Below are 25,419 nucleotides of genomic sequence, written 5' to 3' on the forward strand. Positions count from 1 at the left end.
GCGGATCGTCCGCCTGTTATACACCCTGCCTGATTTTCCGAAGTTGAATTTTACCTCCACAGTAATATCTTGCACAGGGGTAAGAAGAATTGAAATTAGCAGGAAAAACAGAACATATTTTTTACTTTTTCCAACCTGTTTCTGATCTTCCTTCTTTTGTAAATAAAGACACCAAGAGATATTCCCAACACATTACAAGTTCCACTATATTTTTAATTCTGTGAGTAAGAATATAAAAAATGTGGAATGAGAAAAGGCCAATCAGCCTATCAGTGCCACTTCACCTAACAGTCCACGTACAATATGTGCAGTCATGGATTTGCTCCAGTTTCTTCCATCTCCTGAGAGAGTTGAATAACTGCAGGTAAAATTTCTAAGAAGGTAAAAGTAGGTAAAAGTTTCCCTTTTCATTGAAGATAAACTCAAACATTCAGTTGAATGCTGCAGTCTGTTATTTAACCCCAACAGTTATATTCCACAAATGACATTTTCTTGGTCCTAACAAGGCTGGCTCCACTGTGTTTCATAGAGTATTTCAACATTTGTGTCTATATTTATCTTTATAATCATCAATTTTTAAATATCTATATGGAATTACAGCATTTCTTCAAGATAGATCTTCAGATATGTTCCACAATGGGTTTGGTTCTGTTGGGGGTTGTCAAGCTGATCACAGCCTTTAACATTTATTCTTCTGGATTCTTTCGAGCAACAGCAATGGATGTATGTCAAATTAATCAATCAATAATGTCAACCTTCAGACATGTTCCACAACAGGGCCTTCCCCCAATCCCAGTCTTCATTCCATTAATGTGCATCTGGTCTGTGACCATAATCACAAAATTATGCATGTGGATGCCTGCTATCCTGGTAGCAATCACAACATCTTAATTTTACATCATCTAACATTTCATCATTATTTGAAGGGATAGGATTACTGGATGGATGGTTCCATGTCAGTGCTGACCCCCTTCAGACAGATATAAATAAGAGCTGAACAGCAATATAATGAGGCATATGTATCCATCAGGATCATGATGTAATATATCATCAACATATTGACACAAAGATTCTCATGCTTGGATTGCTCAGGGGTGGGTTGGGTCCTTAATGTATCGCCACCAAGGACTCAATGAATAGTAGTCTGTTGCATATTGCACAATACAACTGTACGGCATTAACAGTGACAAGTGAAGACCCAATCCCAACCATTGGCCATGGAGGACACTGAGACCAAAGCTTAATAGATGCCTGCTGAACCCCATTTTCAGACAGGAAGGGCAGGATTTTCATTGGGTTGTGGAGGTGGGATTGGAGGCATGCGGGGGGTTAAAATCCTGAAATCGGGGGTCCCGAACCCATCCCATACCCAACCCGCCTCCATGCCAGTTTCAAAGGAGGCGGGTACCCGACCTGCACTGGGAGCCGCCTCCCCGAGGCGGGAAGGGGATTAGTGCCAATTAACTGCCTGTTAACAGGTAGTTAACAGGCAGTTTTTAGCCTAATCCCTATTTTTAATGTTGAAGTGTGGGATTCCCGATGGCTCCAAACCACGCCAAGTTAGAGGAGGCGGACCGTCGGGATGAAGGGCTTGGAGGGGTCGAGATGTCCGGTGTTCAGGTGAGTGATGGGTGCATGAGTGCAAAGGTAAGTGTGTTTAAAGAAGTTCTACTAACATTTACTTACCTTTACAGCCTTCCTTCCTTCAGGTCTCGGGAGTCCTTCACCTCACCGGCACAGAAAGCAGAATGGCTGCGAGCTGTCAAATTGCAGCATTCAGCTTTCTGTTCCAGGGAGATCTCTAAATCAGCCTGAGAGGAAGGAATTAACTTAAAGTACAGATTGTCAGTGTTTGACAGCTTCAAACAGCTGTGAAACGCTGATATTTCATCTGTCAAAAGGTCTTGACAGATGAAATATCAATCTGTGACATCACCTGTTGCCGGGTAGCCCTTAATTGGCCTGCTGAGCCCGCTGGGTGGGCTCAACAAGGTCAATCAAGTGAAAATCGCGTGGGTTGGCTGGAACTCGATGGAGGCGGGACTACAACTCTGAAAGTTGTAGTCCCGCCTCCTACCCGACGACTCAATGAAAATCCAGCCCGAAGGCTCTAATTGACATGTTGGCTTATGTCCCTATTCTGCCCAATGTACAAACAGACCTATCCACTTGTACACAATGATGTCAACCAATATAATTCCCATCATTCCTTATCGGAACTGCCATGAATATCAATCTGTTCCTCTGCTGCCATCTTATTGTGGCCCATTCCAAGGGAACTCTCAGGACACAGTTAAAGCAAAATAAAACCATTTCATACTTCTCTATTAATGTGTGAAGTGCATGTCTGTTTGGTGTATCTCCCCACAGTGTTAAACCCTTTGTCAAACTAGCTAACCTAGTGATTCCCCAGTGGGAGGAAGAGGTGCATTGACTGACTGCTGGGTATTAATGTATGCCTCTTAAGATGGAAGTGGCTCCAAGTCTAATGCTGCATTGGCTGCCTGGTCCTGCACTCTATCTGCCACATTTAAATGCTGGCAGTAAGGCAACCCTTCCAACTGAGCTTGTATGACACAATATTGTATGTTATACTACTGTGGCACAATGAATTAGTGAGTAAGGAGGAGAAAGAATGAAAGCAAAGGATGGCACCAGTCTTAAGCTTTGGGTAGGCCTCCAAACTTTCTCTCCCCCATTTCCTTTTTTGGAGGTCTTACTCCTTGTACTGAATCAGTGAATGGCAGTTGGGATGGTCCCCTCTGACCAACTGTTTTTGTCAGTTACATGTGGCCTTTTCCTGTAACCAGATACAAATATTCTGAAAGACCATAGACAATGTCACTCAAGTGTCCGGACTACATGCCACATTATGTGAGTCCATGAACATGCAGCCCCCAAGTAGCTTCTGCTGACATTGTGCTTGGTGGTCTCAGCTTTCAAGATTTATGATCGACATTACTAGAAATATAATCAGCAATGTGGGCATGCTGGTGCATGTGTGAAAGAACAAAAATTTGCCTGAGTCCTTTGTATACTGCCTTAGTGAAGCTACACCAAGTCGATAACAAACTCATTGTGCCATATACTTAGACTGGACAAATCAGCGTATTCTTAATAACAACAGAAAATGCTGGAAAAACTCAGCAGGCCAGGCAACATCCGTGGAGAGAGAAATAGAGTCAACGTTTCAGGTCGAAACCCTTCTTCAGCATATTCTTACTTTGGCAATCTTCCTGAGTGCAGAATTTTCAATAACTTACTTGGCTACATCTACCCAGGCATTTTGGATATTGCCTGTGATAGGAGGATGCCTCTCTACTCTGATGAGGGCAATCTCCTGGAGCAACATCTTCAGAGCAGCATCCTCAAATGGAACACACCCCCATTGTTTCTGTCCCCCATTTTGCCGCAACCTGAAAACTTACTTCTAGTTCCTGAGTGCAGCTCCTCTTCAAGTGAAATGCAATCCTTTAAGAGCTGCCAAAATATTAGACAAAGAAACAAGCATGTTAATGCATTTATTACTAATAATGTACAATGCAATTTCAATCCCCAACATGCTTATGGATAGAACGTCACCTTTTTGGTATTTATTTGTCATAATAATTATCATCTGTTTTGTGGAAGTTCATAGTGTAAGCAGTGTTACATCATGCTGTCTAACCTCTAGTGTGTCCTCATATGACAAATAAAAGCTTGGAATATGCCCAATTAAATCCTTGTGCTGATACATGGATGCCAGTGAGCACTTTACACTACTAGCACTGAACTTTTATGAACTCTGAGTGAAATTGATTGTCAACTCACAGAAATTCATAGACTGGGAAATTGGAGGCATTGGGCCGGCCATTACGGCCGGTTTGTAAGAAAAAATGGCGACCTACTTGCTTCCAGTGCAGAATGCGGCGGCTGCCATTTTGGGCAGGTTGGCAGGGCTGCCGTCGCCTGCGCTCGCTTCACGTATTTAAATGATCCAGATCGTGATGTTAATTGGCGTGCAACGCTGAATTGATGCACGATCTGGGATTTTGGATGTCGCCGCTCTTACTAATGCCCTCTCCAAACCACGCATGGCAGGACGTGTGTGCAGCATACAACGGAGCCGGTGCCTGTGCTTCTTAAAGGGACACACACAACTTTCAGAAGTTTAGGCTTTTGCTTTTGTACTGGTTTCTTTACATTTTATTGGAGTAGTGGAATACATTAAAAAAGTTGTTAAAGTCTGCAGGAAATGCAGGGAGTGCTGCTGGATGTTTGCAAGGCTTTGGCTACTAAAGGAAGGCCTCTGAGAACAACACGTGGTCCCAGTCCTGATGGCTCTAGTTGCAGTTCTCCTTGGGCTGCAGTATGACTTGGAGATGGAGCAGAGGTAGCAAAGGGGACAAGCTGCTCGCAGAGGGAGGAGGAAGCAGAAGAGGAAAAAGCAGAAGAGGAAAAAACAGAAGAGGAGGAAGCGGATGGAAGGAGGCAACCCAGACAGCCCCTTTGTGGCTGGGCTTCATCTGCCTGTGGTACCAGCGAACACAACCGCAATTCCCCTTTCAACATTTACCCACACCTTGCCTTCCCTCTGTTACTGAGCATCACAGCATCCTCTTGGCCACAGTGCTGAAATAAAAGCCACCACAAAGCAAACTTTCCAATCCAACTTTATCCATATATGCATCCAATATTACATCCAAAAAAATCAACTAATCACCCTTGTGCATTCCCTTAGTAAAGTGTCTTGTGTGTGTCTTGCCTATCCTAGTGCTGTTACACATTGCTACCCCAGTGGCTGCAGCATGGCTGGCGGAAGGCTGCTGACTTTCAGTGGGGCCACTGCAGATGGCCTTGCTGGATGACCTCGGGGAACTGGTGACTGGGAGTGTGAAACCAAACTTGGGTCCCTTGCTGAGCGCACACCCTGTCATTGTTTTCTTTCAAAAAGTAAGACCTATGGAAACAAGCTAAACATTTTCACCAAAAATAACAGGAGCAGGTCTTAGCAAGATTTCTTCAAAATTTGTTGTTGAGAGTGACCCACATGCAAAGCATATTAAAGTATTTTAGTCAGCTGGTAAGTGTCCAGCTGCTTGTTCAGCTAGGTTAACCCTATCTGTTGGTCATTCGCTTTTTGAAATATCTGGAACTGAGTGGGAAGGATCTCAGCCCCTCAGTGACAGGCCTTTAATAAGGCAGGCTGGTTGGTCAATTGTTAGCAGTTCCCTTGACCATTGTAGACCTGCCTTGTTCAGGTATCAAATTATTGTTTCTGCCGCAGATGTTTGGATGTGTTCCAATCTTGAGCAGTGAGCTATAGAAAAAGTTTCTCTGCGGTTTCTCAATTAATGAACAAATCATAAATAATAGGTGTTCTAATAGAATTTATGGCTTATTGGAGTGTATTATAAGGAGGAGTTATTGAAGGCATGGTTGAATTAAAGCATAGTCAAACTAAGCAGATGCCTTGGACATCACAGGACGGTTCAAAATTGGCTTATGGAAGTTGCAATCGGCCCTAGTTTTATAATGTTTGACAAACTAGCAACATGCTGCAGTTTAGAGTGAACCGTATATGCTTATTCCTTTGATGCATCAGTCTTAGCAGATCAACCATCATGCAATCTTCCAACTGCCTCCTCCTCTAAACAAAGTAAGCATAAGTTTCCTTGACTGGCTGGGACTGTGCCCGGAATTTCATACATATTTTCCACAGTTAAATTCTGGTGGGTGCACTTAATTCCTGTACTGGCTGCTCAGTGCTGCCTGCAACCTTGCCTTCTTCTTTAAAAATGGCAAAGAATGATTATTTTGGTGTCTTGAGACATGACTCAAAAATTGACAACGATGAGTATGATGGAATGTAGGGCTGGGGGGCCAGGGCCAAGTACATTTTTATCTTGGCTTGAATGAAGTATATTTGCTTGTGCTTGTTAGGACATTTTAGATAATAATACTTACATTTTTTTTGCACCTTACTGCATAGAAACACTTCAAAGTGCTTCCGATCAAAATCCTATTCTATCATCTGTGATATTACAGGCAAATTAAATGAACCTTTCATCCCAAGAGAAAGGGGGAGAAATTTGGTTGGTAGCACCAGCGATTAGCGCCTAAAGAGGCCGAGAAGTGGGGCGTTAGCCAATTTTCGGCCAGGCGCAGTGAACCCAGCGCCTCTTGCCATATTGAGTGGCTTTTAGCGCCGGCGCTAAATCTTAGCGGCCGCTCGCGGGCGCAGGCAGATCGTGACGTCATTTCAGTGTGCAACGCCTTTCTGGCGCCCCGGACCGGAAATTCAGTGGTGCGCCCCTTCGTTCCGCCTGGCGCTAATAAGGACAGCTTACTGGAACGTTCCCTAGTCGCTCTCGGGCTTAGGAGGGCACTCTTTAAAGGGGACTGCACTGGTATAAAAGCGGCAGCCATTTTGGGAGCACAACTTCTTTGGGATTTTCACAGAGTTGCAGAGTTGCACTCTGAGAGCCATATCACTAGTGACCCAGCGCTGCCAGAGGACCTTCAGCCTTCAGACCATCACCCTGCTGCTGGTGAGCCTTTACACCCTGTATAATTTCTTGTTACCTATTATTATGGGGGCTGCTTTGAAGGGGAACGTCCTGCTGCTCGACCATCTGGAAAGGGCACAGAGATGGAGGGAGAGAGGGCCAGGAATGGCCAGACGGAGGAGGGCCAACAGACGTCGCCACACCAGACCTTACGCTGCAGGTATTCAGGCAGCAGTTCTCTTACCTCAACATGTCGGAGGAGCAGTGTCTTAGGAGGCTGCGATTCAGAAAGGAGGTGGTGACTGAGCTGTGCCACCTGCTTCAGGCAGATCTTCAGCCGCAGATAAGTTGCAGGACCTCTCTGTCGGTGGCTGTCAAGATTACAGTAGCACTGAATTTCTATGCGACCGGCTCCTTTCAGGCAGCAACTGGGGACATTGCCAACATCTTCCAGTTTGCGGTGCATAGCTGCATCCAGCAAGTAACAGATGCCCTGTTTAAAAGGCGGCGGCAGTACATCTCCTTCACTGTGACACCGGAGAAGCAGCGGGAGCGCGCAGAGGGCTTCGCGGCAATAGCGGACTTCCCCATGGTGCAGGGCGCCATTGACTGCACGCACGTGGCTTTGCGGGCGCCTGTTTTGAATCCTGAGGACTTCCACAACTGCAAGGGGTTCCACTCCTTGAATGTGCAGCTGGTCTGTGACCACTGGCAGCTGATCCTCGCAGTCAATGCTCAGTTCCCAGGCAGCAGCCACGACGCATTCATCCTGCGCCAAACTTCAGTAGCAGACCTTTTCGAGGCCCCGGCTCACCCAGAAGGCTGGCTTCCCGGTGACAAGGGCTATCCTCTGTGCCCATGGCTGATGACCCCGCTCCGTTCGCCAACACCCCTGCAGAAGAGCACTACAACGTCAGGCATCAGGCGACGAGGAACATTGTGGAGCACACAATCGGCATGCTGAAGCAGCGGTTCTGCTGTTTGGACCATTCGGGAGGCGCCTTGCAGTACTCACCAGAGCGAGTCTCCCACTTCGTCATTGTCTGCTGCATGCTCCATAACCTCGCCACCCTGCGCACCCAGCCAATGCCAGCAGACATTGGAGGACCAGCAGAGGAGGAGGAGCAGGAGGAGGAGCAGGAGGACCAAGACGGGAGGGTCCCAGAAACTGGAAAGGCCGTCCGTCAGAGGCTGATAAGGAGTCGGTTCTAGGCCCCTCTGACGGAATGCTTGGTGCCAATCGAAGACCAGGAATGCAACCATTCGGATAACCCAAAGCCTATGAAGGCCAGTATGAATGTAAATAGCAGACATGGCCAATGTCAATAAAATAATTTGTTTATTTTGAAAAATGTGCTTCCTTCCAACATGACAAAGCAATGGCACCAGAAAGCTTAACTAACAAACTAACACATACGTGTCTCGCACACCCGGGAGACTATCCAAAACATTACTAACATTCAGACCAGCATCCACGGCCTTGATTTCTAGAAATAAGACATCTCAGCAGCACCTTCTACTCTTTCCCCTTTGATGGTGATCTACTTCTCTTGCGAGAACGGCCCCTTCCCTCCCTGCAGCTCCTCCGTAATGGGACCCCAGTGGCTGCATGAAGGCTGGGGGATGCCTGCTGACTGTCCAAAAGCGCAGGTGCCCCTGAGGGACGGCCTGGACGGACTCTGGGCTTGGAGGGCCCGGATGCTGACTGCTCCAACTGGGCATGGGTGGAAGCAGTCTGTCCTGCAGGTGATGGCAGCTGCAGTGGAGACGTGCCAATGGTGGCATCAGGAATGCTGACATCCTGAGAGCGGACACCTGCTCCGTGGTCGGCCGACACACTGGCACTCTGATGGGGCAGCACCGCAGCATGCGAACCAATCGGTTGGTCCACAGATTGCTGGCCTGCTGTGGTGCTGCAAGGGCCCCGGGTAATCCTGCCTGATCCATCGAGGGTGGCAGCAGTCAGTGCTTGCGTGGCCTCAATCTGCCTCTGCATGAGGCCAGCGAGTGACTGCATGGCAGCACTCAGCACTTGCGTGGCAGGTGTCAGTGCTTCGGTGAAGCCCTGGACAGTCCTTTCCAGTGCTTCGGTCAAGCCCTAGACAGTCCTTTCCAGTGATGTACCGAAGCCCTGGACAGTCCTTTCCAATGATGTACCGAAGCCCTGGGCACTCCTTTCCTGTGCTGCCCCGAAGTCTTGTACACTCCTCGCCTGTGCTGCCCCGAAGACTTGCACACACCTTGCCAGTGTCTCGATGGATTCAGGCATCCTTGCCACTGCAGCCATCAGCTCAGTGTGCCTGAGCCGAGCCTGGGCGCTCATTTCTGCGAGGGAACGCACCTCTTCTGCGCTCTGTGCAGCAGTCATCGTGGCCTGACTCGCCCTCCGGGGAGACGGCTCCCGAGCTTCCCTACCCCCCTTGCGTTGCTGGAGGCCACTGGTTCCTGCAACTGATTCCTCCTCAGAGCCATCCCCCCCGCTCCCCTCCAGGGAAGCACTATCCCCAGTCTGCAGATGGGCTGGCTCGCCTGAGGGTGGTACGGATGGTCCGGCTTCCTCCTGCTCATCGCCTCTGGAGTCAGTGTCCCTGGCAGCTTGATGGCCCGGCTCCCGAGCTGGTGATGCAGCATCTGAAAGCAGGGAGGTTGAAGAGTGGCTTTAGCGAAAGGACAGGGTGGCAGCAAGGGATGCAAGAGTGCTGCAATGCTCTGACATGGGTCCAGAGTGAAAAAGCATGCTGGTGGGGGGAACAAGTGGAAAGAGGCAGTTCAAAAAGGTGATGACCTTACCATCGCTGTGCACAATGGGGTCGGCAGCTACAGTGGTGACAGGACCACTCATCCGGCCTCCAACAATCCGGTGGACTCTTTCCTCCAGGTCCGTCAGTGTCTGCAGCTGAGGAGGGCCTCCTCTGGTACGAATCTGTTCCCTCCGGTTCCTGGTCAGCTTGGCCTGCAGGAGAAAGGATGGGAAGTGATGAAACATGCTGCCCTGAGTTGTCATCTCATGCCCCCCATGGTGGAACAGCCCTTACAGTATGCCCTGAGTGGTCATCTCATGCCCCCCATGGTGGAACAGCCCTTACAGTATGCCCTGATTTGAATATGCGTGTGTGTTCCCAGAAAGGGACATGGGTGCTGGCTGACAGATGGCCATTGAGGCATCGCGCACCCTCTGGCCATAAAGTCAGGTGGAGATGGAAGGATGAAGAAGATTGCCAAAAAGCCACTCACCCTAACGACCCGAGTGAGATCGTTGAACTTCTTCCTGCATTGCACAGGAGTCCTGGGCGCCACGCTGCTGGATTTGACTATTTGTGAAACTTCCCTCCAAGCTCTGCGGTACTCGTTCTGATGAGGCCTCCTGCCATTGTCAGGGTACAGCACAGCTCGCCGGCGCTCCACTGCGCCAACCAATGCATCCAATGCCCCATCGGTAAAGCGCTCCGCTCTCTGCCTCACCCTCTCCATCTGGTCAAAGTTTGTAACGCCACAGAATGAACAGCGCCGATTTTGAGGCCTACAGGGCGATGAGTGTGGCTGCTGATCCTAAATGACCCGCCCCTTTAAGAGCTGGCCGGCGCCAGCATGTCTCGTGGTCATCGATTATTGACAGCACCTGCGCTGCGCCCGGCCGCCCAGATATTGGGTAGCGCCGCCAGGTTAGCGCCTTAGGAGTCCCGTGCAGTGCCTGATTTTACGCCGCAATCACCTTTAGGGACGATGCAACCCAATATCGCTCGAGGTGGCGATAAGTTGCGCCTGGCGATAGATTTTGCGCACCGCCAATTCTAGCGCCCCAAGCGGGGCTATACCCAATTTCACCCCCAAAGTGTTTTAAATTCTGCCACATTCTATGAGGAGTTCTATGTAAAGTGAATAGCTGCAAGTACTTTTTGTGTCTTAAAATATGGGTCAAATTCTTTTTATAATAACAGATTAGGTGGTTGCTGCTGAGGAATAAACATCTAGAGTAATAAAGTTCATGATGTTATCACAAAAGGCTTACTTATTAAAGGCCTTTAAACAGATTCCTAATTGCATAGTCATTTCTAAGCAGTAAACCAGCTCATTGGTGCTGCTTTTCCATATTTATAAAGCTTAACCTAAACTACAGCTCTTCATACTTTGTCAAAATATTTATAGAAACGGTATAATAATGTTATTGACTATTGTTATTAAAACCATTGTAACTGCCTGTAAAATAAAAATATAAAAGGAGTTTACAATTATAATTATTTATTCATGGGATGGGATTTATTGCCCATCCATAATTGCCCTTGAGAAGGTGGTGAGCCACCTTCTTGAATACCACTGAGTGGCTTACTAGGCCATTTCAGAGAGCAGTTAAGAGTCAACCACATTGCTGCAGGTCTACAGTCACAAAAAGGCCAGACTGGGTAAGGAGGGCAGATTTCCTTCCCTAAAGGACATTAGTGAACCAGATGGGTTTTTACAACAATCCGACAGTTTCATGGTCACCATTACTGATTCAGGTTTTATTTAATTATTTCAAATTTAAATTCCCCAGCTGCTGTGGTGGGATTTGAACTTACGTATCTCATTAGTCCAGGCCTCCAGATTATCTAGTCTAGTAACATAACCACTGTGCTACTGTACCCCCGAGTATTATTAAGAATATTTTTTTGTTATTAATGAATGAATGTCAAATGCACAAACCCACTGTGTGTCCAGATAATACAAACACTAGTTGTTTTCTGTCCCTATAGATATGAATGCTACAGTTCGCAGAATTGATCAGGTGACAAATATATTGGCTCCGATGGCAGTTGGACAAATAATGACATTTGGCTCCCCTGTAATTGGCTGTGGTTTTATCTCTGGTTGGAATCTCTGCTCCATGTGTCTCGAATATTATCTGCTGTGGAAAATTTACCAAAGAACACCTGCACTGGCCATCAAATCTGGTCAGAAGGTGGATGAACAGGAGATGAAACCACTGAACAAACAAAAAGGTAATCAATAACATGTCAATGACTAATGACCAGTTAGTTTGATAGACAACAGACAGCTCAGTTATAGCTGCACACAGGATATCCATTAATGTGAGTTATGCTATTCTCCTAACATGATTGTGTTGTCTCTAATTTGTTATTGAGTTCTAGTCTTTCTCCTGTAGTGAGTCATAACACAAACTGTTATTCCAATCTAACTTAAGTCAATCACAATCTGTACCATGAACTGTATTTAAGGAGACTTGAACCTTGATTTATAAAAGAAATATAAAATATTATCAGCATGTTCACGGAAGGGTTAGGAACAATAATATGACCAACAGCCCATTGGTGTATAAGGCATTTCATCAATGAGTTGCAGAGGTGGAGTTTCTTTCCACCCTGTCCCCAGTCTGCCTGCTATTCCTGGAGTTTAAGTGGCAGATTTGATTATATTGTGGTGCCCCTCCCCAAATGAAAGAAAAACAAATATGAGGGAGAGTCACCCATCACCATAGTGTTTGCCTCATGGGCTGCAGAGGCGTAGGAACAGGCTAGCAGCCTTTTTTGTCTTTTCATTTGATTTGAGTTACTGCACTTGTATGTCTGACCATTTTATTAAGCACATCTATCATATAAAGGTAGAATTATGCTGGTACTTAGAAACATGAAATAATACAAAACAAAATCCTGTGATACTTTAGCTATCAGCTTTACAATTAACAAATATTGTGTATTCCCAGTGTGCTGACATGACATCATAAGAGTAAAAACCCCTGTAAATTGTATGGCCAGTAAATGACTGTAACTGTTGTAGATGCTGTGTATTTGGTAAAACAGTCTCATGAATTCTCATTCCTCCTCCTCACTCTTCTGTGTACATTTTTATTCTATGTCATTGTTTAAAATGAAGTAGATATTCATATCATATCTGCCAAAGTTATCCTGTAAAAAATCTAGAAGCTAAATAGTTGACAGCAATAAGGATGAAAAGGCATTGTTTTAATCTTTAAGTGGGCTTCTGAAATTCAGTTTGAATTTACGTGAAGTGATAACATTCTCTGTACTGACTGTAAGGGTTCCACGTGAAACGAATGTGAACGGACTCAACCCAGGTGTGAGTCCACAACACAAAACTAGCCGTAATGTGGCACAAAGTGACACTAAGTTGGTCATCAGGATGGCTGGTGTGTGAAGAGATTGGGATCAGGAGACCTTGTTGAGGCACAGCAGAGAGAGCTTTACATTAAATCTGTGCTTCATTTGACATGGGAGTGCCTGTTCTGTCACTGTGTACAAGACGTGGAAAGGTACCCTATCCTCAATATTGACAGATGCAACAGTTTATCAATAAATGAAGTCCTAATTGCATAAAGCAAGTGCTAATTGTTACTGACATTAATATTACTCTATTAGTTAATCCATGGATATTTGGTATCTGTGAAATTCTCTATTCAATGGAGCTGTGATAACACAAACACTGTAACTGAGTTATTAGAAACATTGTGAATTATGTTGATGATGTCAGCACACCAGTATACGTTAATTTTTTTTTAGTATACTCTTATTCATTTAATTAGGAAGAAAAGTTCGTTCAGTTTTAAATTTGCCAATGTTGCTAACTGAGGGGAATTGCTTTCATATAGGACAGGGAGCCTGTGTGGCAGTAGTCCAGTAAATTGATTAAATGCGGGAAAATGAAACCTGTAAACAGCTGCGTGTTCTGAGAGGTTTGATCACTACTTCCACCTAGATTGATCGGAGACTGCCATTGGGTATTGATTGAAGATGTTATGTGTTTTCAGATATTGAGTGTGGCCAAACAAACACTGATGAAAAACCAGGATCGGTCTATCCAGCCGAAGGCGCTCATCTGATGAATGTGAAGACACTGGAAAAAGAAAAAGAGCAACATTGTGGTGCTAAAGTTCTTGAGCCTTTCTATACATTAAGGGATGGGTGGGTAGCTTATTACAACCAACCTGTATTCTGGGCTGGCATGGGCCTCGCATTCCTCTACATGACTGTCCTTGGTTTTGATTGTATTACAACTGGATATGCCTACACCCAAGGTTTGAGTGGAGCTTTTCTTAGCTTGCTGATGGGGGCCTCTGCTATTGCTGGAATTCTGGGCACTATTGCCTTTACATGGATTCGCCGAAAATGTGGCCTGATCCGTACAGGCTTCATCTCCGGTGTGGCTCAGTTTTCATGTCTGATTTTGTGTGTATTTTCCGTCTTCATGCCTGGAAGCCCCTTAGATTTATCCGTATCACCTTTTGATGAGTTCAGCAGCAGATATATGGATGCGAATACCTTGATCGAATCTGTTATACCAACTATGGAACCTCAGCTATTCACTACAGTCGGATATACCAACTCAACAACTGAATCCACAAGTGATGATCAATATCTACCAGAATCTTACATCTCAGTGAGTTTGCTCTTTGCTGGCATCATTGCTGCAAGAGTTGGTAAGTATGAAACTTAGCTGTAAGGTTAACTATAGAGATGTGTAGGTTAGTGGAACTTCGCCTCAAAAAGTGAACTTCTTAGCCCCAAACTTGAAACTAAATTATTTATATCACTCTCCCTTTTAACCTTTTGCACTAGGAGAGTAAATCTAAACTATGGACTTTCCAGGATTTGTACCACAATTAGACAGCAGGAACTAACATGGATTCGGTCAGTTTTTCCTTCCTTGTGAGAAAGAATGTCTTGCTACTATATGATGTCTTATTTAGCACTGGTTGAGAACTGATAATTCAACTACTTGAGACAATCATGTTCAATTAAGAAGCAGGCCAAAAATTCAAACTTCATGGACAGAAGTCGGGGAATATGAAGTTCTATTTTAACATGAAGTGCTAGTCCTTTTAATTCAAGCAGCTTAAAGTCTCTGCTAAAATGGTGTACTAAAATGCTAATTTTACGCTAATATTGGCACCATGTAATTGCAAAGCGAAAAAGATCTCAAGGTCATAGTGGATAACTCTGCAAAATTATCAGCTTAGCTGCAATTAAAAAACGCAACTAAATAGAGTTGCGTTAACAGAAGGACAAAGTATAAATCAAAATGCATTGCATTGTTTCTGTATAAGGTATTGGTTACATGGAGGTTTGTGTAATTCTGGTCATCTAATCATAGGATGGTTATTATTGTTCTTGAGAAGGGTATATAGTTGAGCAACAAAGGGGATTCCAGGTAACAGGAATTTAAATTATGAGCAAATAGCAAGGTGGCTGCCCTTGTTTCTTTTGGGAAAGAGAAGACTGAGGTGATTTAAATGAAGTAAATTGACAAAATTGATCCAGCAAATTGTTCACTATGGTGAAGGTTCAAATACCAAGGGACACTATTTAGAATTAGGATGTTAGATGTAATTAGGGGAATCATGCAGAAGTTTTACTCCCAAGAAATAATAGTGTTCTGGAATAAATTATCAGGGAAGGACATTGAAATGAACAGTATAAATGTGTTCAAGAGACATAGGGCTGGATTTTGTCACTGGGGCGGGCTGGGGTCGTGTAATCCGCTTTTCGTGTTAGCCACCCGATTCTAAATCGATGTGGGAGAATAATGCGATTTTAACTTAAGTGGGCAATTGAGTTACAGCGTGTGGGAACCCATGGCCCAATTAGTATTTTCAGTCTGAAACTCGCCTCCGATGACGTCATCGTTGCAGCTGCATTTAAGGTCAGCAACAAGCCTTGCTTCTTCTGCAGACTGCCAGCCTTTTGGCCTTTCATGTTAGAGGGACCTGGAGGCAGAATGACCAGCGAGAGACCTAGGTCTGCTCCCAGGTTTGATGACATCGCCCTGCAAGCTTTAGTGGAGGGAGCAAGAGCCAATAAAGAGGTGCTCTTCCCTTCTTCAGGGAGGAAGAAGCCTCCCCAGCAGACCAAGGCTGTGTGAATCCAGGTGGCCCAGGAGGTCAACTCTTTGTCGATAACCCGCAGAACCTGGCTTCAGTGCAGGGAGAGGTTTCATGACCACCTGCGCACTGGAAAAGTGAGTATGACTTTCCCATCACCCTCAATCTGATCCACATTGCCTCTCCTCAGCAGCACTCAGCTTTAGCAATCTCTTCCTCCACATCCCACTTGACACTGACATCCATGCACCCTTACCCATTCCCTCTCTCTCTATGGTCACATTCACCTAACTATTCGACTATGCAGCCCTCACACTCCCTATCACTGTGATGCTATGAAAACAACTTACAACACACAGGGAGGGCCCTTGGTCTTGCCACCTCACTCCATCTTTGCCTCCTTCTAAGCATCTATGTTATGGATTCTCTAAACTTGTCTCCTTCATTCTCACTCAAACTCCACTTGTCTCACTCATTGCAGGAAAAGAGAGCTCACAATAAGAGGGAAAGAGCGAGGACAGGAGGAGGGCCACCCTCAGTAGCCCAGCTCACCCCTTGGGAGGATGCAGTCCTGGAGATCGTGGGAGCGTAGGACGATGCACAAGTGGGGGACGGACAGACGGCTGCATTACAGCAAGCTGGTGACAGAATAGTTTTCCATCTCTCTCATTGACATTGCATGAGTCGCTGATAATGATTCTGAAGCTCTAACAGATGGACTTATGATCATCTGCAATGTGCATGTAACCTTGGCTTCACATCTCTGACTCTTTCCTTTACTCCCCCACAGGACCATCACAAGCACCCATCCCCACTAGCCAGGAGGAAGAGCCTGAGCATCCAGACTCCTCAGAGGAAGCTGCAACCTCTGAGGGCGCAGCGTCAGCAGAATTCAGCGCACCCAGCACCAGCGCAGACACTAACACCAAGGTGGTACCTTTGCGAGATAATGCAGTTTCGTCATCTGGTGTATCACAGCTCACAAGTGAGCATCAGCAGATTGTGCAGACAGGGACAGCAGTGGAGAGTCCTAGTTGTAGGGCAAGGACTCTCCCAGCTTGGCTCAGCTGCATGTCAACCCTCTGCCTCTGGGTCCATCCACAAGATCAGCGGTGCTGGAACTCCAGGAACAGATGCAGGAGTCTCTGGCAGGTTTTGCCTCTAGGGTAGCTGTGAGTGTGGAGTGAATGGAGGAGTCCATTGCAAACATGAGCAGAGCCTTTGTGGAGTCATTGGTGCATGAACGCATCACCATGGAAAGGATGGCAACCTCCATGGAGGTGATAAGTCGCCAGAATGCAGAAAACATGGTGAGTGTTCTGAATAGAATGACATCTCTGGAGGAGCGATTGTCATCTATTGAACAGAGAAACCAGACCTTCATGGAAGTCCTTCTGAGTAGGACTGCCAGTGTTGATACGGGTCCCCATGGCCCCCCTGATGTGCAGCAAAGTGCTATCAAGCCACTTGCAAGCGCTGAGGGGGACCTGACCCATGAGAGGGAAGTTGGTGGCAGACATCAAGGAAGTGGGAGCTGCTCTCCAAGCGCTCACACTTCCATGCCACTGCAGAGCCCTCGGTCAGAGCCCCACCAGAGTCCCCACCCAACTGAGATCGGCGTCTCAACCCCTGCACAGCTGCAGGAGCAGCAGACTGTTGGCGAGCCCTCACAGGCTCACAACCCCAGAGGACGCCCGCCAAAGGTGTTGAGACAGGAGCAGCAAGAAACTGAGCAAGGGGCCTCCACATCTGCTGAAGCCACAGGGGAAGCACCACATAGGAGCAAATGTAAGGGAAAGATACTGCACAAATAGTCACAAGGGTAGTCACTTGGGTGAAATTTGATATTTAATGTTAAAAAGCCATCAGATGATTACTGTAAATAAAAAATCTGATGGCTACTGCTGCAGTTGTGGCATGTGTCATTTCACTAATGGGACTTCCACATTGAGGGCTTAGGATTACTTGCAATTGTCAGTATGGTGGTCAAATTGTTAGGAATCCGCTGGTTCTTGGCCATTGTCGAAGCTCAGGTAAGAAGCTGCGAGGTAAAAGTCCTTGATTGGCTAGGCTAAGCAAATCTGGCCAAGATGAGCGGGTTCCTTGCATCCCGGGCAGCAATGTTCTCGCGTACTGCTACCGCTGGTTGATGGGCCTCAGCAAGATGTTCGTTTTCGCTCTCCTCCTCCTCCTCCTCCACCTTCTCCTCCACCTCCTCATCTGAGGAGAATATGTGAGGAGCCACTTGGTCCTCAGGAATCTGCAAGCCACGACGCTGTGCCATGTTGTGAAGTGCACAGCAAACCACGACGATTCTGGAGACCCTGGCTGCTGAGTACTGCAGGGCTCCACCTGATCTATCCAGGCATCTGAAGCACATCTTCAGCAAACTGATGGTTTGCTCAATTATTGATCTGGTGGAAATGTGGCTGGAGTTGTAGCTCTCCTCAGCTTCGTTGGATGGGCTCCTCAATGGCGTTATTAGCCACATCTTCAGGGGGTAGCCCTTGTCTCCGAGTAGCCATCCGTTAAGTTGGTCTGGTAGACTGAATAGCGGAGGCACTCTAGACTGGTGCAGTATGAAGGAGTCATGGCAACTGCCAGGGTAATTGGCACAAACATGCAAAATTTCCTTCTTGTGGTCACACACCAGCTGAACATTGAGGGAGTGGAAGCCCTTGCGGTTGACAAAAATACTTGGATTGCGATGGGGTGCCTTAAGGGCCACGTGTGCAGTCAACGACGCCCTGCACCCTTGGAAAGCCTACCAGATGAGCTAATCCAACTGCATGCGCCGTGACACTTGCTTGATCCTTGGTGAAATGGATGTGATTGTGCGCGATGGCAAAGAGGGCATCGGTTACCTGCATGATGCAAGTGTGTGCGGCCACCTGGGAGATGCCGCTGATGTCTGCTGCTGATCCCTGGAATGAGCCGGAGGCAAAAAAGTTGAGTGCGGTGGTGACTTTGACGGCCACTGATAAGGGTTGTCCACCTGGTCCTCTGGGCTCCAGGTCTTGTTGCAGCATTGCACAGATGTCACCCACTACCTCTCGCGAAAGTCGGAGCTGCCTTTGGCACTGCTGCTCAGTCATGTTGAGGTAGCTGACCCTGTGTGTGTAGACCCTGTTTGGGGGGTATCTCCTGCGCCGACGGGCTTCCATGCGTTGGCCCCTTCTGGCCTGTGCAGCTTCAGGCGGGTGAGCAGCAGCTTGGTGCTCCTGTTGGTGCTGCTGCTGTTGGTGCTGCTGCTGTTGGTGTTGCTGCTGTTCATGGTTCTGCTGGTGCCGCGGCTGATCTTCGTCCTCATCTGATATCCAGAAGGGAAGGAAATAAATGGCTCCCATGCTTCTGGTATATGCCTCAGTTGAGGAAGCGCTCAGTCAAGGTGGCGAGAGGGGTTTCCCAGGAGGTCACACTGGAGATGGGTGTCAAGCTGCAAACTTCCACAGCTGTGGTTATGCCTTCTAAAAGTTCCCCCAGACCTGAGACAACAAAGTCCTGCCACCTGCAAATGATGGCTGATCAAATATCCTATTTAATGGTGGAGCTGCAGCTAATAGTCAGCAATCCAATTGTGCTCCCGCCAGGTTTCACCGTCATGTTTCAGAACAGGCGTGCTTCACGTGGGAAAAGGGTTAAAATCACAAAGGCCTTTCAAAATGGGATAATAGAGGCAATTTAGTGCTTGTTAAGGGCCTTAAGGGCCTATCCCACCTCTTGGAGGCGGGACGGGGATGGGAGCAGTAAACACGATTTCTTGAAAATTGCTTGGAGGCGGGGTTGGGTCCGCCCGCCACTTTTTACAATTTTAACACCCCACATGCCTCCATTCCCGCCTCCACGGCCCTGGGAAATTCAAGCCCATTAGGTATATTTATATGGAGAAATAAGGGAATGAAGGTTATGGTGAGAAGGAAGATAGACAGTGTAATCTATGAAGGGGGTCAGAGACTTTAACCTGATGGCCTTTTTCTCTTGCCTTTAACACACATATGGAGCCATAACTACAATTTTATTTGGACAGTTGAAACTTCAAGAAAAAATTTGGAACAATGCCCACAATGTTGAATTATGATGTTCAGAAATTACAGAAAAATTTAATAAAGATACAGGAACCTAATAAATGTGAAATGTGTGCGAGAAAGAGAGTGATTATATAGACATTACACATTGTGGGAATTCTTGTTTATATAAAAAAAAATCATAGGTTGTACAGCCTTTTCTCACTATCAGGCCCACTACTTCCTGTAGAGTTGAGCACTTGTTTTAATTTGTGAAGCTGATAGTGACTTTTATTTATCTTTTCTCAGGGCTTTGGTCCTTTGATTTAACAGTCACACAGCTCATTCAAGAAAACGTGGACGAATCAGAACGAGGCATCATTAATGGCGTACAGGATTCCATGAATTATCTTCTAGACCTAGTGCATTTTATCATGGTGATATTAGCTCCAAATCCAGAAGCGTTTGGCATTCTTGTAATCATTTCAACTTCCTTTGTTGCCATAGGGCACTTGATGTATTTCAGATTTGCTTACAAATCATTAGGAAGACAGCTGTTTGCATGCACCCTCAAAGACCCGACAACTCAGGCCAAAAATCCCAAAATAACTGACTGTGTGGCAGTTAACACTTGAGTAGTGATTAAAGAGATAATATCCCTCATCTTATCCTATGCTTTATAACCATTAGACTTATATTTTCAGCATATCTACTTTTCAAGTAGCTTAGACAACTCAAGCAGTAATATAGTACAGAATCCTTCTAAGGCCAAATTTTCTTAGTGCCTTTATATTTTTTCTGTTACATACTATGTTAAAGTAATATTTTGCAAATACAGCTCAAGTAGATATCTCCTATAGCATGCATCATACCTCTGGAGTCCATTTGCAGTTTCAGTAGTGAGCAGTTGACTGAGAAACGTGTCAGAAAATATTGTGACAACTTTAAAATACTGCAGTGACTGATCAATATTATCAACTACTGCTTTGGTCAGAGAAAAACAACAAAAGGGTTTTGAATGAACATGCTACATGATTTGTATTCATGTTAACAAGGCTGAAATATGTTAAATGAGATGTGGTTGGGGTTAACTTTTAAACGTAGTTTCATGATGTACTAACAAAGTGGGTATAGTCTCTTTAACATTTATATGCTACAGAACAATGTATTTGACTTTCGCCAATATATTTGCTACTTTTTGGTGCTAATATCATTAAAGGAAATGTTTGCCAAACTGCCAATAATATTTTTCAAAGTAATGTGGGGTTTAATATGTCAGAAACTAAAAAAATTAAATTATATTTTAAAGGAAGCAATATTCCCAACTAAATTGTGCCTTGATATTAAAAATGAATGCGATGCTGAAATAAATGATTAATATAGCAGTGTATGAAAATACTTTGCGGTGAGTTTTTGGGTGTGCAGAAAATGTGAACGTTAGCAAACATTTGATATGTTAGACTCGAAACCTTTAAACTGACAAGTGGGCTTAATATCAATTTGTCACATTGCTCTTTCTCTTGTTAATGTAAGGATAGAATCAATGGAATTCCCATACATTCAAAAGGGATTTTTTACCAAACTGATTAAGACCTTTTTTATGACATATTATTCCATTCAAGTTCAAATCCATGGTGCATTTGGAAAATGGGTAATTTTTATATGAGAAATCGTTAATTTTCAGGTATTTATCTAACCTAGTGGAACCTGTGTGGTGATGGTGGGGGAGGGGAAGACTTGCTGTGGTTGCAATGTATATTGATATTGTAACTGTGTTCAAGAGGATTTCCTCTGGTCATTGCTTCAAGTGAAATCGTAAACACATTTGCAAAGAAAAATGTCACTATGCATAGCGATCAGAATAATATCAGAATAATTTCCCCCTAACTATGTAACAGGATATGTGGGCCTGGCCTCTAGCATATTACCCAGTAGCCTAACACAAGTCTGAGGTACTGATGCTCAGAAGAAATAAATGGGCAGAGAGTACATTTTTCATCACTATATTTCCATGTTTAAAAGTGGACATTATACCGTCAGTGCAGGTGAATCATTTGTTAGAAGCAAGTACTGGACATCTATAGCGAGACTGACTGGGAATCTCTTTCGTACAATTGCAACTGCTGTGATTTTATGCAAAATTATGAGAAATCAATCATAGACTGGTTATGGATTTGAATTTGAATTTCTAAAATTCCTAATTTTTTTGTAAGTATAGCTTCAGAAAAATCTATGTCCATATTTATGTGTTATACTAGAGTTTGAAATTAAATTTCTGGTTTCATAATAGAGGTGTGTTAACCAATGTTTTGAAATCTATTTGTAATTTTACAATCTCCTGGATGAAAACTGAAACTTTATGAACATGATACATGTGCTAAACACTCCAAAGCCACAGTTTCTGAAATTGAAAGCACTGCTAAATAAAATGTTGCTAAAATAACATGCGTTGGTTGTGGTGGTATATTCTGTGTTGTTTTACAATTAAACATAACGATGGCTGTGACTTCCCCTACATCGGCGGGCCCGTGGCGGGCGATGCCGGTAGCAGGTCCCGACCCCACTGCTGGCTCCATCTTGCTCTGTAGAATGATTTTACAATGATTGGGATTGTTAAGCTTGCCCAGCGCGTTTGCCGACCTATTGAAGGAAGCGGGTCTGATGATGTCATTTGATGACATGTCATCAGCTGGTTTCCTTAAAGGGACCATGCACAAATTGATTTTGACAGTTGTGCTGTCAGTGTTCCACAGCATTGAGGTGCTGCAAACACTGACAAGCACTGCACAGGGGCTACACCCAGGATCTCCCATGATTCCATATGCTTATTCATTCATGGGTTCTGGGTGTCGCTGGCAAAGCCAGCATTTATTGTCAATCCCCAATTGCCCTTGAGAAGGTGGTGGTGAGCCGCTGCCTTGAACCGCTGCAGTCCATGTGGTGAAGGTACTCCCACAGTGCTGTTAGGGAGGGAGTTCCAGGATTTTGCCCAGCAACGATGAAGAAATGGCGATATACTTCCAAGTCAGGATGGTGTGTGACTTGGAGGGGAACTTGGAGGTGGTGGTGTTCCCATGCGCCTGCTGCCCTTGTCCTTCTAGACCGGTTTGGGAGGTGCTGCCGAAGGAGCCTTGGTGAGTTACTGCAGTGCATCTCGTAGATGGTGCATACTGCAGCCATGGTACGCCGGTGGTGGTGGGAGTGAATGTTTAAGGTGGTGGATGGTGGCATGGTCATGTGAGCGCTTGGAGAGGAGCCCCCACTTCCTTGTTCTCTGCCACCAACATCCCTCTCATGGGTCAGGTCCACCTCAGCGCTTGCAAGTGGCTTGAGAGCACCTTGCTGCTCATCAGGGGGGCCATGGGGACCCGTATCTGCACTGGCAGTCCTACTCAGAAGGACTTCCATGAAGGTCTGGTTTCTCTGTTCAGTAGCTGACCATCGCTCCTCCAGAGATGTCAGTCTATTCTGAACACTCACCGGCCTAGAAATTCAGTTGGTTGCGCCAGCCGGTAACGCCATAAGAGGGGTATATTTCCAGTGCTAGGCACTTAGCACCCGGGCGCAGACCGATCTGCGCCAACGCCCAAATTCAGTTGACATTTAGCGCCGGCGCAAAGTGTTTGCGCCCGCTCAGCTGCGCGCGCAGCTTATGACGTCATCTCGTCGTGCAACGCTGTTTGCGCCCCAAACCGGAAATTCAGTGGCGCCCGCCCAATGTGGGCGTGGCGCTGCTAAGAACTGTGAAGTGGAACACAACAGAGGCCCTGTGGGCCTCGGGGAGCGCTAATTAAAGGGCACTTACACTGACCTATAAAGCCCAGCCATTTTGCTGCAATGACTTTACTGCTTTGGATTTCTGGACAGAGACCAAGGGACAGAGCTTACTGATTTGGGACAACATAGGAGAGGTATTTTTGGCTTCTGGCCAGTGCTTTGACATTTGATTCATTTGATTTCACTGTTTTCAACTTTATTATGGGGGCTGTATGGGGGTCCAACCCTCAGTTGCAGCATTATGTGCGAAGGGCTCGCAGACGCTGTGAGAGAGGGCCAGCCATGCCTAGACGCAGAGGGGCCATCAGGCGTCGGCAACGTAGGCCTTACCCACTCAGGCAATACCGGCAGCAGGTGTCCTATCTCACCATGACTACGGCGCATTGTGTTAAGAGGCTGCGCTTCAGAAGGGAGGTGGTTGCAGAGATCTGCCAGCTGCTTCACAGAGATCTGCATCCACAGCTGATGTGCAGGACGTCTCTCTCGGTGGAAGTGAAGGTCACGGTGGCTCTGAACTTTTATGCAAGCGGCTCCTTCCAAGCCGCTGCTGGGGACATAGCGAACATCTCCCAGTTCGCCGCGCATCGCTGCATCCGGCAGGTCACCGATGCACTTTTCGCGAGGAGACACCAATTCATCTCCTTCCCCATGACCCGACAGAGGCAGGAGCAGCGTGCAGTCGGATTTGCCAGGATCGCGCGCTTCCCCATGGTGCAGGGCGCCATTGACTGCACGCATGTGGCTATGCGGGCACCTATCCACAATGCCGAGGATTACCGCAACCGGAAGGGCTACCATTCCCTAAATGTACAGCTGGTGTGGGACCACAGGCAGCGCATCCTAGCTGTCAATGCCCGCTTCCCAGGAAGCAGCCACGATGCATTTATCCTGCGCCAGACTACTGTGGCTGACATGTTCGAGGCACAGCCTCCACCAAGGGGATGGCTTATCGGGGACAAGGGCTACCCTTTGTGTACATGGCTCATGACCCCGCTCCGCGCGCCCAGGACCCCAGCGGAGGAGGCATACAACGAAAGCCATCAAGCCACAAGGAACATCATAGAGCAAACGATAGGCGTCCTCAAGCAACGGTTCCGCTGCCTGGATCGTTCCGGCGGATCTCTACAGTATTCGCCGGATAGAGTCTCCCAGTTCGTCGTCGTGTGCTGCATGCTGCACAACCTGGCTATCCGCAGGACTCAGGCACTGCCACCTGACATTGCACCACCACCTCAGGAGGACGAGCAGGAGGACCATGAGGAGGAGGAGGAGGAGTACCAGCCCAGGAGGGAGCCACAAGGTCCAAGGGCCGTCCGCCGGGGGCTTATTGATCGACACTTCTAGGCCCCCTGTCAGGGAATGGGCTGTGGCAATGAACGCACCTGAAGGCAGCCACACCGCAAGCCCTCAGCCGGTTAACGCAACAACCACTTGAAACCTGAGACGTGGACATGCTGAATAAATAAAAAGCTTTATTTCACAAACTCAGGGCCCTTCCCACATGAAACAGAAAAACAGACAAGACCCCCAAAAAACAGTCAAAAACATCTGTCACTCCCAAAACCTGGGGAGGACTAACAAAACTTGCCCATCCAAATGGCCTTTATCATCGGCCTTACAAAAATAAGCCCCCCCCTCCACAACACAAACACCCCCATAAAAACAAAAAATGCCTTGATCCTCGGCCTTACCAAAATAATGCCCCCCCAGAACACAAGCCCCCCAATATAAAAAAAACCGCTATCACCACACTCTAATAGGTGTGCCGAGAGGGCGAGTCCTTAGACAGGCTTCTCTGGCCCCTGCCCGACCTGCTGCTCCGCCTCAACCTGGGCCCTGCGGGTGTGGCAAGGCTGGGGGAAGGCTCATGAGGGCCACAATGCGTGTCGGCAGATGCCCTTGGGGGTCGGCCTAGGCGAGGCCCGGCCCGGGAGGGGCCGGCTGCTGACTGCTGCAGCTGTGGCTGGCCAGCATCAGTCTCAGCAGCAGCTCGTCGCACCTTGGCTGGGGGAGTGGCAGTGTCGGCTGCACCAATGGGGGCAAGCTGGCTGATGGCAGGCGCGCGGTGCTCGCCAGAGACACTGGCACTCGGCCGGGCTGGCAGTGCAGCAAGCGCAGCAATCTGGTGGAGGCAAGACCGCTGCGCTGCAGCAGGGCGGCGGGTGCCCTGGCGATGCTTCCGCGCCACAGCGAGTGTGGCAGAAGTGAGTGCCCGAACTGCCCTGGTATGTGCCCGCATCAGCTCTGCCAGTGTCTGGACGGCACCACTCATCTCGCGAGTCGCGTCCTGGGCTGCCGCGAGTTGCTGGACACCCCTGTC

The 25,419-nt window shown here is 46.9% G+C and overlaps 1 protein-coding gene across 2 annotated transcripts in view; it reads left to right on the forward strand.

The window, feature by feature from the left end:
* Positions 1-21,765, forward strand: part of slc40a1 (solute carrier family 40 member 1) — a 43,145-nt gene extending 21,380 nt beyond the window's left edge. For both annotated transcript variants that reach the window (XM_085985892.1, XM_085985893.1), the window contains exons 6-8: positions 11,219-11,464; positions 13,249-13,917; positions 19,632-21,765. In XM_085985892.1, the coding sequence (XP_085842018.1) occupies positions 11,219-11,464; positions 13,249-13,917; positions 19,632-19,957 (1,241 nt within the window). In that variant the 3' untranslated portion in view covers positions 19,958-21,765. The remainder of the gene's footprint in view (positions 1-11,218; positions 11,465-13,248; positions 13,918-19,631) is intronic.
* The last annotated feature ends 3,654 nt before the right edge of the window (positions 21,766-25,419 follow it).

Source organism: Somniosus microcephalus, chromosome 4 (assembly GCF_052327205.1).
Source record: "Somniosus microcephalus isolate GS21.2 chromosome 4, FLI_Smic_1.0, whole genome shotgun sequence".
Lineage (NCBI taxonomy): Eukaryota > Metazoa > Chordata > Chondrichthyes > Squaliformes > Somniosidae > Somniosus > Somniosus microcephalus.